Source organism: Ascaphus truei, chromosome 3, assembly GCF_040206685.1.
Source record: "Ascaphus truei isolate aAscTru1 chromosome 3, aAscTru1.hap1, whole genome shotgun sequence".
Taxonomy (NCBI): domain Eukaryota; kingdom Metazoa; phylum Chordata; class Amphibia; order Anura; family Ascaphidae; genus Ascaphus; species Ascaphus truei.
This window is the reverse complement of record NC_134485.1, coordinates 318,918,304-318,937,444: the sequence shown is the minus strand read 5'-3', so window position 1 is coordinate 318,937,444 and position 19,141 is coordinate 318,918,304. Positions and strand designations below refer to the sequence as shown.

General features: G+C 44.5%; 1 protein-coding gene across 4 annotated transcripts in view; it reads right to left on the bottom strand.

Annotated features, from left to right (window-relative positions):
* Nucleotides 1–19,141, bottom strand: part of LRCH1 (leucine rich repeats and calponin homology domain containing 1) — a 238,537-nt gene that overhangs the window by 26,763 nt on the left and 192,633 nt on the right. For all 4 annotated transcript variants that reach the window (XM_075591142.1, XM_075591145.1, XM_075591144.1 and 1 more), the window contains one exon: nucleotides 16,062–16,139. In XM_075591142.1, coding sequence (XP_075447257.1) covers nucleotides 16,062–16,139 — 78 coding nt within the window. The remainder of the gene's footprint in view (nucleotides 1–16,061; nucleotides 16,140–19,141) is intronic.

The following is a 19,141-nucleotide window of genomic DNA, read 5'->3' as shown; positions in this document are numbered from 1 at the left end:
TCCAGAGCAGAATGTCAGGCAATCCGTCCTAATTGAGCTGAAGTTGAATCGAAAGTGGGTCATGAGTTGAAGCAGTTCTGTAAGGAAGAATGGGACAAAATTCCTCAAAACTGGAAAATTCATCATGTTTTGTGTAATTTGTTCAATCAGATTATCTTTATCTATTATTAGGACTTAGATTAAGATCTAATAACATTTTAGGCTTGAAATATGTAAAAAAACCAAGGGGTTCACACATTTTTTTCACTATATACACACAGTGTGTGTGTGCGTTATATATATATATATACTGATGCCCCAGAAGAAGTCTAAACTCAGACGAAACTAGTAAGTTGTGGGTCTCTCAGTACATCTCCCTATTTTCTGTTATATTCAAGACTTTTAACTGTCTTTCTATTTGCTGCAAAGCCTTATTTAAAGGCTATTGGGACTGTAATATCCATTGTGGAATTGAGCCCGGTGGCTAATCTCACCAAGTGAACGGAGCCAGCGGTATCCCCGTTTAGGGGAGGGACTTCACCATCAGAGGACCCGCGCAACTGCTGATTACAGCTGAGCAGTGAAGCTTCCGCGTCCGAGCACACAGACGGAGTGAGCGGTTCCTGAGATTATCAGCCCTTTTGATGCAGCGATCTGAAAGCATGTTACTCATGTGCCTGTTATTTCTGCTACATTGTAAGTAGCCTCTGTTGCTTGCGCAATAATTTTATTCATAAACGTACTTCACCATATTGGTATCTTTTTCATCTATATGTACATCTCGTTGTGGAATTCGAATATAGGACTTGTTCATGTATTTATCCTTCCAGTGTTGTGTATATATATGCACCTGTGTCTCTGATTTGCGCCTTTTGTGTTTTTTTTTGTACTTTGTATTTCCTTTGGGGTGGTGTACACCCATTACATTGTGGCAGCACTCATAGACATCATTGCAACACTATTTTAAATCAGTTTTGCGCACATTATACTTTTTCTTCTTAGATATATATATATATGTTGTGTGCTTAGAATGGTTTGTAACCCTTCATTAGTGACGCACGATGAAATAGTATTGTCTAGTTACCTTTGTTTGTTGTGACTTTATGCTAGCTAACTGTACGGTATCTGAATGTTTACCAAAGATTCAATTCTTCATTTTCATGGGGGACCACATATTTATATACAAGCACATTCCAAATGTGCTGCATTCATATATTATGTATACAAATGTTTGCATTGCTTTACATTATAATAATCAATTTGGCTAAGGAGGTTCTTATCCTGGATTAATATAGAACTGTACACATTAATATAGACAATTAGTTACATTCAGTGGTTTGCAGCAGTATTCACACCCTACCAATAAGGTCACAAGTTGTTGAATTACTATTGTTGAAGTAATGTGTGCGTATTTTTTCAAACAAACTATTTTTAGTCAAGGCTAAAAATCTGCAGTGGTTAAACTGAACACATATGAGGAGGAGGTTAAAATTTCGGCAACGGAAACATAAAACAGTGACATTTACTGGTTGCAGAAGTATTCAGCCTCTTAAGTCAGTACATAGTAGTAATTTCTGCAAAAGGTGCTTCTACCATGAGTCATATATAAATATATCCGGGGACAGTACAAGGAGCTTTCAAAAGAACTATTCATCCCAAGAGCAGTACAACGGACTCGGGGGCATCCCTTTAGGTTGGAGGAAAGGAGATTTCACCAACAACAAAGGAAAGGGTTCTTTACAGTAAGGGCCGTTAAAGCTGCAGTTCAGTCAATATCCTGCATGTGTGATTTTTTTAATAAATCAGTTCTGTAGTAAGAAAAAATACTTTTAGCATTTTCTGTTTTAAAAAAAACAACTTTGAAAGACCAATTTTCTTGTATTCTATTTTAACAGCCATTTGCTAAGGCACTGCCCCTTCATGTCCTGTCACAAGCCCTGGCACACCCCTTTGTCAGCCCTGCCCTACCTCTAGCACATGTCAGTGCAGGAGTGCTCATGAATATTCATGAGCTTCCACTGAGAGACAGAAGCAGAAGAAAAACAGATCCCTTCACTAATTATGTCACCAAATTTCGCCTATCAATACATGGAGAACGAATTGACCTGCAGCTATACAGTTCTTTAGGTAATTAGAGATTGCACACATTAAACTATTGAAGTAAAAAAATAAATTAAAAAAAAAAAAAAACCACTGAACTGCAGCTTTAAAGTGTGGAATTCATTACCCATAGAGACTGTGATGGCAGATACAATAGATTTGTTCAAAAAAAGGTTGGACATCTTTTTAGAAAGGAAAGGTATACAGGGATATACCAAATAAGTATACATGGGAAAAATGTTGATCTAGGGAGAAATCTGATTGCCAACTCTTGGAGTCAGGAAGGCATTTATTTTTCCCCTTATGAGATATCATTGGATGATATTTCACTGGGGTTTTTTGTTTACCTTCTTCTGAATCAATATACTGTAAGCCGGGGTATAGGATAGAGTATCTGTCGTCTAAATTTAGCATACAGTAGGTTGAACTTGATGGACGTATGTCTTTTCTCAACCTCATCTACTATGTAACTATATATCACTGAATCATCATTCATTCAATTAATTCAACCTTTTGGGCACTTTCACACATTTCACTAAATTCAGTCCATAGGACAATAAGAAATAATATAGATTTTGTATAGGTACCTGATGAAATAGAGTTTACCTTGATGGGGTTAGCAGGCTTGAATAATTTTTTTTAATGAAAAGATGCAACTAAATGACTCTTTTGTTCATAGACAAGGAGCACATGATTGGTGTATTTGTTAGGTACATATACTGTACTTATATATGTGTATATATATGTATATATATACTTGGCATGTTTAACTTCTGGTGTTATAAATGAAAAAATATATGTGTGTGATATTTGAAAGTTTAATTTGGAATATATATATATATATATAGATAGATTTTTTTTTTTTTATGTAATTTATAGTACAAATATGGTTAATTTACAAATGTATACAACAAAAGACAGAAAAGCCCAATGCTACATACAATTTGACAAAATATATAGTAATTAGTATATAGTTAAATACTTCAATAATAATATTCTCATGAATAAGGGTAATTTAGTTAACCCTTTGGCCAAAGCGTTATAAGCCTGCAAGTCAACGTCAAGGCATAACCAAATTTGCAGGTCCTAACACTAAACTGAACAAATGTGCATTTTTAATACCGCTCAAATGTATTCCAGTTCATCAGTAATAAAAAATAAAAATGCTGATCGGACCACTATTGCACGGAAACTTCCACTGACTTGCACTATCGCAGTTTCATGAAAAAACCTTAATACATGTTAACATGTGTGATAGAGGCTGCCTCCCTGCCACCCTCCATGAGCTCAGCTCTGCCCCCACCCTCCACCCCTGTACCTCCTACCTTCCCTGCACTCACGCTGTCGGCGGTCTGCTTCTACTTCCTGGTCACCGCTGGTGCCCTCATTTTGTTTCCCCTGTTCCGCTCGGCATGCGGAGAGGAGGGGGAGTGGGAAGGGCGTGCAGCGAAGAAAAGGAGTGGGCCACCCAGGTTGGCCCACAAGATGCCGCTCTCCCTCCCACAACCCCCAGCACACCGCCAATAGTCTCCCTGCTCCCCTACCCCACTTCAGCAGCGGGATGGAGGAGGCAGGGGATGGCCATGGCAACGATTCAGCGCGGAAAAGGAAAGGAGACATGTCGGGGTCATTCGTCCAGGACACACCTGCCTCCACCATTCATTCTGTGTTTGCAAACCTGGCCTTTTCATTGGCTATAAGCCCCATCCCTTGAATCTGATTGGCCAGGGGGCGGGGCTATGATGTCACCCTGAAATTGCTTGCTCTGATTATCTCCTTCAAGCTCCGTGATTGGTGCAGCTTCAACCCATAGACTCTTAATGGGGCAAGAATCCCTTGAAGGAGCCCACACTGCCCTTGGAATCAGATTCACCTGGGGAAGCGATTTATCTTGCTATGAACTCTTTGTAAGACATTTGCCTTGGCAGTTTCCTCCATCTCTGCGCCAGTCCAAAGAACCCTATCCGCACCCACGCTAAACTCTTGTAAGTTATAAGACGCTTTCACTACCCTCCCCTTTTATTTGCTGCTGCCAATTTGCATATAATATTTTGTGTATTGTTCAATTCTATATTAAACCCCCTGTTTAATAGTTCTATTGGGGTTGGGTGGGAGGTACCCAGATATAAGAGCATGGCTCTTGGGTGGACACTCCATAGTAGTCCTCGTTGGTCATGCTACCATCCTAACAGAGTACGTTGGCATTAGCCGGTGTAGGTTTTTGAGCACCTTTTTGCCCTAGTGGGAATCCCTCACGATCAGTAGGACCGCGTTGCTTTCCCGGCGGGCGTAGTCTGGATACAACATGTACTTGTATTTGGAGAAATGGGTTAGTGATAACATTGCCTTTAAAGTAGGTGATCCTTGTTTGGACCCCAGTGTCAGCTTTCCTTATGACATGTCACTTTATCTCCCTTTGGCTCAGGCACTAAAAATTTAATTGTGAGGTCTTTGGGGCAGAGACTTATTGTGCCTCCAAAATTATATGCACAACACTGTTTACATTATTAGCATTATAAAATACAAATAGTATTATATGAGAAGTAATTGTGACTGTTCAATGTTTTACATTATGCCATATTTTACGTTCTGCAGGCATCTTGTTCCATTGATGGCATTGTCATGCCCTCTAGTGGATCTGGATTGTAACACAAAAACATTTTTTCATAGACAAATCAATAGGGCTGTTGGAAAAAAATATATTCAAAACTTTGTCATCTGACAATTATGTGATAATGATAATGAGTACAACTTAAACTTCAGATCAAGTAGCCTATTAATATACTTAGCTTGGCTTTTTTTGTTCACTGTTTCTGTTCTGGCCAGAGCACACCCCGATAGAGGAGTAGGGACAGGAAGTTTAACTCAATCCCATATAATCAAGCAAGGGAACCTTCTTACTTACTAAAGTGTTTATTTGGTGCAAAAATATATCAATAAAAAGGGGGGAAAGTACTGAGGGAACACTAGACATGAGGGCAAGGAGGGGATGGGGAGCTATGAGGGAATTGGGCTAATGCAAGATATAGGGATAGGTAAAAATCAGTAACTTTACCAGGATAGGAGAGATGTCTGCTCAAGATGGCTGAATGTACTAAAACACAGCATACTGGTCTGTGCTGGTGGAAAATGTACTGGGAAAAAAACACCTGGCAAGGGGAGGGGGAGCAGTCCATCCTGGTAAAAAGGCAGAGGGGTTACCAAAGCAACTGGCTGAAGCCAACAAAACCCACAAGGGGTTGCAACTATACTGAGCAGCAATGGCTTCCTCAGACAGGAAAACCAATATGTAGTGAGGTTCCAGGACACTCCCTGTCTGGTATCTGTAGATACCTGTAAGAGATGTGTGCAGAGGTACATTTAATCGAGACCGATTAGGGTGAAATTATATCTTGGCTTTATTGAGCCTGTTCCATTATCCAGGCAAAACATACAAAAACAACAAAATAACAACCCCCCCTTTGTAAGGGCTAACTTACTTCCCCAGGCCCTGCAGGACTGGAGGGATATTCCCATTACCAGATTATCACCCCAAAGTCTCAGTAGGTACCTTAAGCAGGTGGCCTTCCGTGTAAGTCTCTGGCAGTTTCCTGGGTCCTCTGTGTTGTGGAGAAATATAGTTCTCTGGGTGTCTTGATCTCAGGACAGCATTTGTGCTCAAGACAGTGTCTGTGTGCAGGCTTCTCTGCTCTCCTTCTGTCAGCCCAAATGTATTTGTTTAACTAGTCGTCTGATAGCAAAAAAAATCTTCTGAGGGCATTTATGAAACTTGATGCGCCCATAGATTCTATGACCTCAATGTGTATGGCCCGTGTAGTCATACTAGTGAAAAGTACTGCCCATCGCCTGCTGTCCATGTGTCCACCCCTTGTTTTTTTTGAGATGACCGTCCAATGGTCCAAAGATAATGAGTCCTACACAGGTGAAGGGGGTTTCTGTATTAAGTCTGTCGGGTGGCAGGTCTGCCATTCATTGATCTTTTCCCCCACAACATGCGGCACCTAACACACCTGTGAAGAACGCTAGCAACGCACCTTTTTGTGCCAATGATCCATATCCCTGCTGCTCTGATAGCTCCTTCTGAGAAATGTTGTCCCTGATGCATGACTTGTTCGTGGTAGTTACGAACCAACAGAGTGGCGATGTGATGTTGGCCAGGGACAATGAGAGGATTGCTTTCCTCCCTGAACATTTGGGGCTTACTGAGGAAACCTCATATTCTCATGAGGCCATCCTCATCGATGGTAAGATTCAACTTCCAAGGGGGACTGTTTTTAGAGATACTCTTCTTCCATTGATGCAACTAATCTCCTCTGCATACATTTCTTTCTGAACGTATCGAAGAACAGTCTTTTTTTGTCTCTGTGATTTCATCAATTGTGTGCAAGCTCTTGCAGAGATGCCAGCCGTGACAGCTGGCTGCTTCACCACCAAGCGTTTGGCGGAAAGAAATGGCTATGTGTCTGAGATGTGACATTGATCGCAGGAGAGTTGTCCACTGAGAAGCGATGAAATCGATGTGATCCGAAAGTGTTTTTTAGGTGCTATGTTCGTGAGCAAAAGGGATACTTGAGGACATATCTCTGTGTCTTTTTCAGAATCTACAAGTTCTAAGTCATCAACTAAGGCTGATGGCGTTTCATCGGGTTGTGTTATAAACTTTGGTCCTGTAAGCAACAACGTGCTCTGTAGATGCGCTGCAGACACAGATCTAGTGGCATGGTCTGCAGGATTCTGGTCTGTAGGCACATGGTGCCACTGATCTGGTTGTGTCGACTTCCTGATCCTTTCTACTCTGTTGGCTACATATACATAGAATCTCCTTTTCTGATTGCATATGTAGCCTAGCACCACTTTACTGACTGTGTAGAACTTGATAGCATCTGGTTTACAGTCCATTTAGTTCTCAATGAGCTCTGCCAGCTCTACTGCTAACACTGCACCACATAGCTCGAGCCTTGGTATGGTATGGTCGGGCTGTGGTGCTAGCTTAGCCTTGCCAAGGATGAATCTGATATGGTGTCTTCCATCTATGTCTGTGGCCTTTAGGTAGGCCACAGCTGCTATGGCCTTGTTGAAGCATCTGAAAAAACGCAAAGCTCTTTGTTGCACGCGGTGGTAAGAGATGTAGCCGAGTAGGGGTGTGGAATCTGAAGTTGTTCAAGGGTCTTCAAAGAATCCTTCCATGTCTCCCACTCTTTTCGCCTTCCTGGAGGCAATGGAGTGTCCCAGTCCCGCGTTTTGATGGACAATTTTCTGGGAAGAGACTTTCCTTGTATGTTATAGAGACTGTTGACCGTAGACAGGACTCCAGGTTGGGTGTAGGGTTTTTCCCCTCAATCGATACCTGGATCCCTGACAAAGTAGACAAGCTCTATGAAACGCGTAGGATTTTTCAGCAAGCAACTGTCGTTGTTTTTCCTGGGTAATGTGTTGTTCTTACTGACGGGACCGTCTTTAAGCATTAGCTGCCCATGTATGTGCACAGTGAAGCTCTGCACTTTCGGTGACGTCACTGCCAGCGCGTCGGAGTAGAGAGAGAGCTTCAAGTTTGGATCATGCAAGCCTGGTAACACCAGTACGGGACTGTTCACATATTGTTCCAATAAGAACCCTCCCAGTGACATCGGGAGGTCCCTGTGGTGGGGGAGAGTGCCAATACAGCGCCAGCGAACGTCACGGTGGAGTGAGGAGCCAGAGTGCCAGCGTGTAAAAATCTGCTATTCCACTGAGGGAGGACCCGTGTGATGTTGATGGCGACATGCTGATCCGCGACTTGCTGTAGTGGTAACATGAACCCGAATCATGCCCTGCTTTGTTGTACGTGCATTTATTACCACCATTTGAATTTTCCACATTATATTTTATATACTATACTATGAGAGTTGTGCGCTGACTTCTTTTTCTTTTATTTTTCTGTGTCTGTGAAACTGTTTTAAAGCTGCAAGCTCTGTATAGCTGTGTAAAGCTGCTTGCTCTGTATAGCTGTTTAAAGCTGCGGGCTGTGTATAGCTGTATAAAGATGCAGGATCTGCATAGTTGTCTCAGCCTGTCTCCTGTAGAGTTGATTTTTACTGTTCTGGACCAAGCAAACCCTGATAGATGAATAGGGACAGCCAGGTTAACTCAATCCCATATATCAAGCAAGGGAACCTTCTTATTGGCTGAAGTGTTTGGGGCAACAACATACAAATAAAAAGGGCGGGGGAAAGTACTGAGGAACACTGGGACATGAGAGCATAAGAAGGGAAGGGGACCTATGCGGGAAGTAGCTAATGCAAGATATACGGATAGGTTAAAATCAGTAACTTTACCAGGATAGGAGAGATGACTGCTCAAGATGGCTGCTGGTACTAAAAGACAGCATGCTGGTCTGTGCTGATGGAAAATGTACTGGGACAATACCACCTGGAAAGGGGAGGTGGAGCAGTCCATCCTGGTAAAAAGGCAGGGGGGTTACCAAGGCAACTGGCTGAAGCCAAGAAAACCCACAAGGGATCGCAACATTGTTGCAACTTTACTGAGCAGCAACCGCTGCCTCAGAACAGGGAAACAAATATGTAGAGAGGTTTCAGGACAGAGTTCCTTATAATGGGATCTATCAATCCCTTGCCCCACATTATCTCCATATGAAGTTCAGAAATCAATTTGCTTGAAACATACAAAATCTTTGAAAAATATTATTAACATTATTGCATAAACAACTGGATATTCACTAAAGGTGTTTTGGTTCTAGTTTTGCCTAAAACTCAATGTGATAATGAGAAACACCCTACGTTTTAAACTCCACTGGTAACGCCACAGTAGAAATGGGCTCGTGGCCTGGTGTTTTGGTTCTAATTAATGTTTTGGTTTTAAAAATCTAAAGCGTTTTGGTTTTATATTTGTTTTTGGAATGTTAGGTTCTTGTTGGTTCTGATTTCTGATTTTATTTGTATATAATGTTTAACTTGTTAACTTATGTAACTATGTATTGTAACCAGGTATTATTTCTCATCTTAACTTAAGGCCCAGGACGTACTTGAAAACGAGAGGTAACTCTCAATGTATTGTAACATTTTATAAATAAATAAAATTTCTCACACCAAGTTTTGCCCATCTCTAATACGCTGTTGACAAAGCCTTTTCAGTACAAGAGTATCAAAAGATAGAAATATTAAAAAGGGAAATTATATAATAGGAGGGAGCATGAAAAAAAAAAAAAAAAAAAAAACAGGAAAATGACCAAGAACAAAAGGTGTTTTCTGCTAAACCCAAATGTTTAAAAGCTGCGTATTATTCCATTTAGCCATTTGTTTAAATGTCTGGGTGTATGAATTTTCATATACAGAGCAGCAACTAAAAATACTACTTGTGAGCACCGACAGGTCGGAAACACTGTCTTTCCCCATTATCTCTTAGCATACAGTGCGTCCACTGCAGCTAGGGATTCTGGGTAATTATATGTAAATGAGCACACAGTGCATCACTCTTTACGTCTAGTCTATTTTACGTCTAGTCTATTTTAACATGGACCCATATATGCTTTACGCCGGCCGTATTACACAGCTTTTCAGCACATGCAGGGTGTAAGAAGTGCACAGCCAGTAACCCTGCTCAGAGACAGCTACAGTATTTCAACCTTTTCGGTCTCATCAGTGCGCGGTTGGTTGCTGGATATTCAGCCGGTTGTGGTTGTGAGTATAACCAGACGTTTAAAAAGTTAAGGTGTGTAAAAAAAAGTGACAAAAAACATCCTCCGTATATGGAGGACACACAGTGTTATGTTGTATGTGATGTGTCTGGTTAAAGCTTTTCTTAGGACATGTAAATATAAGAACAGTGACTTGTGTTCATGCTGAAGTAATTCATGGACAACGTTGCTGTAGCAGGGACAATGACACCACGCGTGGGTTTCTGAATTGGCTGGTTTATTTAGCCTCAAAAATATGGCATACAAAAATAATACAGCTTCTTTTCAGCAAACATAAACAAATAGAAAGATAAGTCCTGTGCAGGGCTTTTCCCTTTTCCAAAAAAGGGCTGTTAAAAGTCCAGAGTCTTTATATAGCAAACAGAAATGATAGGAACGACAGACCTTTACAGCAAGCAGTTTTCCTCCAGTTGCAGTGTGTCTCACTGGTTCAGACAGCCAGGCATGTGTGAGCAGCCTGGGGTTTTAAATCCTCTTAACAAGGCAGCTGGGACCTAACCAGTTAACCAGACCTTTTCCCAGCTGAAACGTAACCCGGTCACTGCTGCACTGCAGACCTAATCATAAACCTGTTCGGGATCTGCAGACCTAAACCTGTTACAGTTGCATTGTAAACATGCTGTGCAACATGACGGGGATGGGGTAATCAATAAAAAATAATAACAGAGGTTTTTGGATTTCCTCACCTATTTTAACAACATTTTGAAAATGTATCCATGACCATACTGATCAGTAAACTCTTTACATGGAGATTTGCTATGAAAGGCTTTAAAACTGGGGTGAAACCAATGCAAAAGAAATTCCACAGATTTAGCAAAGGAAAATGTCTTATACCTTCCAATGGTACTGTTTTTGCACTGGTTGTACCCCAGTTTTGCATCTAGGGGACTTCAGTAGATATTTAGGCCCCTTTATGCTCCCCTGACTTGCAATAAGGTTAAAATAATTGTTTTCAGGGCAAAATTAGGAACAAATTATGCACAGTACGTTTCCGTGAATAATGATGCAGAGTTCTTCCTAAACAAGTAGGGTTGGCCACTATGTTAAAGGCCACGCCTTTTATTTAGAATGTTAGCATTAACAGTCCAATCCTCTGACACCAGCTCTGCTCGCTATATCTACCAAGAACTCTCTGAAGTTCCACACAACCTGATGACCGATAGAAAATTGAAATAACCCCATGTTCCAATTGTCCACAAATGTAACAATGCAAGTCTCTTCTGAAATTCACAGTACAGGTGCCCGACGAGTATTCTAAAACTTATCTTGGGCTATCACCAACAAGACCCAGGTAAATGCTGGGTACATGCTGCAACATTTCAGTGACATTTCTGCAGACAGACTAATGGCCCATCGGATTAACACAGTGGGGGTCCCTGGCAATCCCATTCAAACTGAATGGGACTGCCAGGGACCCCTGCTGTGTCAAACTGAATGCGACTGCCAGGGACCCCTGCTGTGTTAATCCGATGGGCCATTAGTCTTTCTGCAGAAATGTCACTGAAATGTTGCAGCATGTACCCAGCATGTACCTGGGTCTTGTTGGTGATAGCCCCAGATTTTCCAAGGCAAGTTTTAGAATACTCGTCGGCGCACATGTACCACAACATTAAGGCTAAGGCCCCGCTCCCAGAGTCAGCGCGCCCGCACTGCAGACAGGCGGGGCGCTGACATACACAGACCGCGATATGCGGTCTGTAGGGAGCGGGAGCCGGAGCGGGAGGTGGGCGGGAGGGGGAGGCTTGAGCGGTAGGGGGGGCGTGGCTTGAGCGGAGGGACCCGCTACTCCCCCCCCCCTCCCTCCACGGCTCGGGCTGCTGATTGAAGGTAAGTAAAGCAACACACACACACAGACAGAGGCAGGCACTCACGCACTCAGGCACACACACAGACAAGCACGCACGCACTCAGACACACACACAGACAGGCACTCACGCTGCTTTCACTCCACACTCCTCCCCGCTCCCGAAGCCTCTCCTCCTCCCGAAGCCTCCCCTCCCCATTGGCTCACAGCCACACCACGTGACGCGTCAACGCTAGGGATCACCATTCTCTTGTATCCCATAGCGGCTGACGCGCCACAGCGTGTAGTAAGCTGTGCAGCCAGGGGGGACCGGCTCCTCAGGATTCCCCTGCTGGTGGGGAACTCGCGTGTGGCCGCCCGCACCACCGAGCGCAGCGGGACCGAGGCCTTAGGCACTATGAACTCATTAGAAAAGAAAACATCTATAGTATGTAGAGAGCATGACAAGGCTCCGTTAAGTGAAATCATTTTTAAAGCTTAGGTCGCTTCCACAGTCCGTGCATCGCCGCACGCGGCACAAATAAAAGGCCGTACCTCCATGAGGACAGGCATAAAGCGCGTGACCACGCACGTGCACAAGAGCGTGGCGCGGCCAATTTTTCACGAGACAAATTTTATTTATTTTGCCGCGCGGCTGCCAAGTCACTTGCACGGTTCAGCCAATGAGGGTGAACCGCTCATGTGACGTCATGGCCACCCTCCTAATCATGCACGTCATAGGAATCCTACAGGCCACGGATCGTTTCTCCTACAGGCGCCTGTGCCTACCATATCCCAGGCCTTAGACTTCACCTCTAAGCAAAGCAATGCTATGTTATGTTGATACCCGTTAAAGGAACGCCACTATGTCTGTAGTACAAAATAGAGATGGGCACATTTTCAGCCTAAATCCGAATCGGGCGCGGATTGACCAGTTCCTTTGAGCCGCAGATTTTAGCGGATCTGTCTCAAAAAGGGTGATTCACATATTTTTTTCTATTACTAAAATTCCGACCGTCGGATTTGGAATCCGATCCAGCAAATGGAATCCAATCCGACAAATGGAATCCAATCAGACTAACGGAATCTGATTGCACAAACGGAATCCAATCCGATGTTGGATTTATGTTGGACCAGATATCGAATTCGATATAAACACGTTCAGTGGACCAGTTTTACTTCTGACGTCAGATTCGTTCAAATCCGAGCCCCATGGATGGATTTAAAGTAACTAGGTATCCTAAAGTGGGCTTAAATAATTGCAAAATTAGTCTTAAATGCTGCAGGAATTGAGCAAAAATTTGCAAGACAGAAATCCGGACTCTGAAACAGGGCTTTTGTAGAAATGGGGGTAAAAGACCAAAAACTGGAACAAAAAATTGCAAATTGTTTGCAAAGAATTCAAGCCAATATCGTACAATGTACCGCCAGAGATGTTACACTATTTTGTTTTGATTTTACCCCGTTATGTGTATGTTAACAATGCAGTTTCAAGCAGAAAATGTGATTTCTGAATTTCTTTTTACATTTCTAGTTGTAAACTAGGGGCACATGTGTGTATAAAAAACATGTATTCATAGGCTTAGGGATAGTGATGAAAAGGGTCCCAGCCCTGTCCTTCCCTGGGGCTCATCTGGTCACCAGACCCCTGAGCTACCCTGCCTTTACATGCCCGGTAGCCCCTTGCATCCCATGTATAAGTGTACTCTTTATTCCTGTGTGTATACATTTATTGAAAGTATAAAAATGTGATTTGTGTAACAGTAAAGCAGGGCCAAAATTTCTGGACATGCAGGGCTGAGAAATCCTTTGTGCAGCGGCATGTCCAGAGAAAGTGGCTGCTGCTGGGTCTGGAGGGGGAGGAGAGATGTAGGGGACAAATGAGAAAGTGTCTAGAAGCGGATATAGGGCCGGGGAGAAATCCACCCGAAAAGCGGGGCAAATGGTTACCTCCCCAGTCATAGCGGCACCAGGCCAGCGGGAGATATCCTGTTAGCCAGGGGAAGCTGTGCCGAGTCCCTCTTTAGGCGCTTCTCCCATTGGCCCATTTGTATTTTCCTCCACAAGCTCTTTAACTCTCTAAGCCCAACCCCTGATTGGTCCGTGAGCAGCATCCGCACTGTGATTGATCGCTAGACCCTCTACCATGCTTTCCTATAGTAGTGGGCAAGTTAGAGAACCTCAAGACCGCAGAACAAAGCATTCCAGGCCCTCCGTTCAGTCAGAGCTCACCTTACACCCCCCCCCCCCCCAAGTAACCAGTTATGCATCTTACTACAAAGCCTGGACCAATGACCAATTTCAGAACCTCTGTGAAGAGCAGAAATTGGAGACAAAGTCCCAGAGCAAGAAGGATTTGGTCGCGGACCTTGTCTGGCGAGGATTCCCGCCGCTGGCCATCCCAGCAGCCCTGGGAGAGGGGCCAAGTGAGAAGGCCCCCAGCCCGGCAATCATAGGTATCTGCTACCAGCTCTGAAGAAGAAGCCAACGCGGGGAACTCAACCTCAGGTCCTGCCAGCCGGATCAACGTCGCATTGGCTGCCCTGGGGGATGCGGCTACACTGAAGCTATAGGCTGGTGGCCCTGCAGTTTCTGACTACCCAGACGGCCGACCTTCATCCCACACGTCCAGCCTCAGCTCCCCGGCCAGTCATCGCCCCTTGGTCTCCTACAACAGCTTTACCCACTTTGATTAGAAGGTTGACTGTGACATGGTGAAGCCATGTGCTGCTCATTATTCCTGGGAAACATATCTCTGATTGCTGAGCCCAGCAGTCAGAGGTTTAACCCAGTCAGACCTACCTGGCAATCAGGGCTGAGTTAAGGCAGCTGTCAAGCAGCTGTATAAGGCTGTTCTTATAGTCCCGGCTACAGTGACGGCGACGACCCGCCATGTCAAAACAAGTTGATGTAATCCGTCATGTGCACCTATATTGGGCGCGACCACGACGGCGCGACACAGCAACAAAAATCGCTGCAGTCAATAGAATTAGATTTTTTCGGCGATCCCCGCATGACGTCAGCGGCACGAGAGCGGTTCATCCAATGAGGGCGAATCGCTGATGGCCACGCCACTGCCACGCCCCCGGTCGCCCTCTCTTGTCTCCTGCACTACAAGCAGGAATTGCTATTACAACGATGACGGATGACGTCACACGGTCGCATCGCGGAGACTATAAGCGCAGCATAAGTTGCCAGACCAGAGCAGGAAGTAGAGAGATTTTTCCCAAACCAGGAAGTACACCGGAGGCTCTGCTCCCCCAGACAGAGGATTTCCACAAGCAGTGACAAGCCTGCTGAGCACAGCCCTGTCTAATAGTGACCAGCCTTCCAACCCTGCAGAGGAAACTAAAGCTGCTGTTGCAGTATCTAGAAGGGATTACATGGACTCTCTAAGGACAAAACTCCCCAAACACAGTTAAGAACTTTATATTTTTCCACTGCATAATCTTGTTTATCCTGGAAGTATGCTAGCTACCCAGGGGATATCTAGGGACCTACTGTATAGTTAGCCTCCTAAGAGAGTAGAGTTTTATTTTATGGTTTGCTTTCCTTAAAGGGACAGTGTGCCTAGTGTTTATTTTGGTTGTGGAAAATAAACCACTGAAGGAGGATTTTAGTTGAGCACCCATGTATTAAGGCACTTCCCAAGTATTTTGCCTCAACTAGTTGTGCCAGCTGCAATCTGGAGAGTGTCAGCAGTCAGGGAGGAGTTCGGTGTTTGTACATATTAAATTGGTAAACATCAAATTCTTCACCATCTCCGGCTAGGTAAACCAAGACACTTTCTGAGGAAGTACTTCTCTGTGGAAAGGGTGGTGGATCCCTGAAATAGCCTTCCAACAGAGGTGGTAGTGGCTAGTCCATTAAGGAAATTCAAAAATATTTGGGATTGACATAAGGCCTATGTCCTAAATATGAAAGAAAGTCAGGGATCAAATAAGATCTGAGGTTTCCCAACACACAGGAAAATGGGCAAGTCCCTTGCGTAAACAATATATTGTTTGCTTCTTTGTATGCACCGTAACATATTTTGCACACGTTTTCATACATGATGGGCACATTCATTACATGGAAACGCTTTTTTTAAAATAATATATAGTAAATCTCATTAACTGTTCTGTGTGCTCTAGAAACAAATTATATTGGGAAATTCTGCTTCATATTCATCTAGTTTTGCACGTAAAGACAAGATTTCACTTTCTGCTAATGTCTGGTAAAAAAAAAATCTAAATAACTCATGGTTTGGTGCAGATGCCATGCTTATGAGGCAATGAATTTATATGTTATTGTAAAATAGCTGATATATAATGATATGCAATGATGCTATCATTGTGAAAGATTCCAAAAATGTTTACATTAAGCCATGGTCCTTATTGAATGATGTTATTTTATTATTATTATTATTAATTTATTTCATGTAGTAATGTGAATGTGTAAATAACATTGCATTTTGTATAATAAAAATACATTACTGCACTTCTCACCATGCGTGGTGACTCTTACCTCTGGTACTCCCATTTTTCTACATGCATCTAGAAAGTTTTCGACATTCCTTCTGCATTTGGCCATGCTAAGTTTTGACTGCAAATAAACAAAAGGGTAAACATCCAAATGTTAAATCAACACTTAAAGCTTACATTTTGGTTAACAAATTGACATCCTTTGAACACACCCTATTGACTGCCATTTTAAAGGGCCGTTATTTAAGTAATAATTCCCTCGGGAAGGGGCATTACCTGGCCATTAACGACCAGGGTGGAAGTGTTCAAGGCCTGAGGCGAAGCCAAAGGCCTTTAACACACCCGGGCATTAATGGCCAGGTAATGTCCTGTCCTGAAGGGATTGGTACCATTATAGGCTACATTTTTATTATTAAAATAGAACAAAAATTACCAACGGGACGTTTCCTTCCCCCACCCCCCTCTCTGCCTGCCTCCAGTCAACCCATGGACCACCTACCCACCAGCTTCTCCAGGCCACACCAGATCTATACCCTCCCCCCAGGCCATCAGACCTTACTCCCATCAGCCCAACAGGAACATACCTGCCCCCCCCCAAGCACCAGCCCCCCAGAAGATAAAGTCCTTGCTCTCTGATTTAGCAAGGTGCCAACAATTCCAGGCACTACGGACTATTAATTACCAGAATTTTGACCAATCAGAGAGCAGAGATTTAAAAAATGCCCAGACTTTTTTTGTTTACAGCTTTGCCTATAATTATTACTAAAAGCAGCAAGAGAGTAACATCCAAAAGAAGACAATGAGACCAGCATTTCATGTTTGGTGAATGGCATAATTAACATTCTGGAAGATCAGCGTGCTACTGTAACTCTGTGCATTGTCCCACTCAAAATGTATTTGTCAGATGTGCTATTGTATTATAATTGCAGAGTAATCCATTGCCGGGGGTTACAATAGTGATAAGTTGCAGACTTATGTTAGCGTGAACCAAGTACATATTATATAAATATACAGTGTTCGACAATCCTATACATTTACACGCCCAGGGCGAGTGGATTTAACCTCCGGGCGAGTAAATATTGGCCCAAGCAAGCACACGTGTTTGTTTTTTAAAATTTCCTTGCTCGCGCTAAAATTTTCCCTGCTCGCACTGCCTGAAAAAAAAAAACTCTCCCTACCTGACAGCTGATTGGCGTGCGCTCCCAGGCTTTGTGGGCGCGCGGTCAGGCTCTATATGAGCCCGTCCCCAACGAGCGGCCATTCTTTCTGGCCGGAGATATGTTGCAGAGTAAGTACTCTAATCCTCCGGCCCCTCTGCTCCTTCCCTGCAAGCCAAGGTGTTTCCCCGCTCCCCCCCCCCCGATACTCGCGCCGTGGGGGGGGGGGTGATGGTAGTGGGGGTGTCCCCCCCTTCTCTCCCCGGTCCTGCGCCACTTCCCGATACTCGTGCCGCGGGTGATGGTAGTGGGGGTGTTCCCCCCCTTCTCTCCCCGATCCCCGCGCAGGGCTGGAGATGGTAGCGGGGGTGTTCCCCCCTTACCTCCTTGGTCTCCGCTTCCCCACGGTCCCGTGGCTGCCCGAGCAGGCCGGGAGATGGGAGCGGGGGGAGGGAGCGGGGCCGTGGGTGGTGGTGCTCGGTCGCGCGGCCTTTCCTTTCTTCCCCCTGTCATGTGTGTGTGTATATGGGAGTGTGTGTATATGTGTGTGTGTGTGTGTGTGTGTGTGTGTGTGTGTATATGGGTGTGTGTTTGTGTGTGTGTGTATATGGGAGTGTGTGTGTGTGTGTGTGTGTGTGTGTGTATATGGGAGAGTGTGTGTATATGGGGGAGAGTGTGTGTGTGTGCGTGGGAGAGTGTGTGTATAGGAGAGTGTGTGCATGGGAGAGTGTGTACATGGGAGTGTGTGTAGGATACCAGAAGTGTCACATCACCCCACCCCCCAATCACCCAATCACCCCACCCAATCACCCCGTCACCCCACCCAATCACCCCGTCCTCCCACCCAATCACCCCCCCGTGTCTCGCCCCCTGTCTCTCGCCCCCTGTCCCTCGCCCCCTCTCTCTCTCACCCTCTCTCTCTCACCCTCTCTCGCTCTCTCACCCTCTCTCGCTCTCTCTCACCCTCTCTCTCTCTCTCTCTCACCCTCTCTCTCTCTCTCTCTCTCTCTCTCTCACCCTCTCTCTCTCTCCCTCTCACCCTCCCTCTCTCTCTCACCCTCTCTCTCTCTCTCACCCTCTCTCTCACCCTCTCTCTCTCTCACCCTCTCTCTCTTTCACTTACCCTCTCCCTCTCTCACTCACCCTCTCTCTCTCTCACTCACCCTCTCTCTCTCTCACTCACCCTCTCTCTCTCTCTCACCCTCTCTCTCACTCACCCTCTCTCTCACTCACCCTCTCTCACTCACCCCCTCTCTCACTCACCCCCTCTCTCTCACTCACCCTCTCTCACTCACCCTCTCTCTCACCCCCTCTCTCTCTCATCCCCTCTCTCTCACTCTCTCCCTGTGTCTGTCTCTCACTCTGTTTCTGGATCTCTTATTTACCCTATATATCTTAACTGCCCTATTCTACACTGAAATAACCTATTCTGCTTTCTTCCAGAACTGACTCAAGCTTCACACGGAAGACATCGGAACCCCCTTAACCCAGAAGACAGGTAGGGAACACATCCCCTCCAATGTATAACATTGCGGGAATGAGGGTACATGGACATTGAGGGACTGCGGATCAGGTAAGATCCCAGGCGGGATTGCTGCTTTAGATATTGTGAAGCGGTGACGTCCAGACACTGGTTAAGGGGTTCAGGAACATTTACACACACACACACACTTAACATGGACTAATTGTAGTATAATGTAATACAATAAATATATTTATGTCATTTAAATGGATTTTATTTATATATTTTATTTTAAAGCGGGGTTGTGGGCTGGACTAGGGTTGGGGGCGGGACTAGGGGCTGGGTTGTGGGCGGGACTAGGTGACGAGTAGATTTTTTGGTTGGACGAGTAGATTTTTGGGTGATTTGTCGAACACTGGATATATATATATATACACACACACACACACACACACACACACACACACACACACACACACACACACACACACACACACACACACA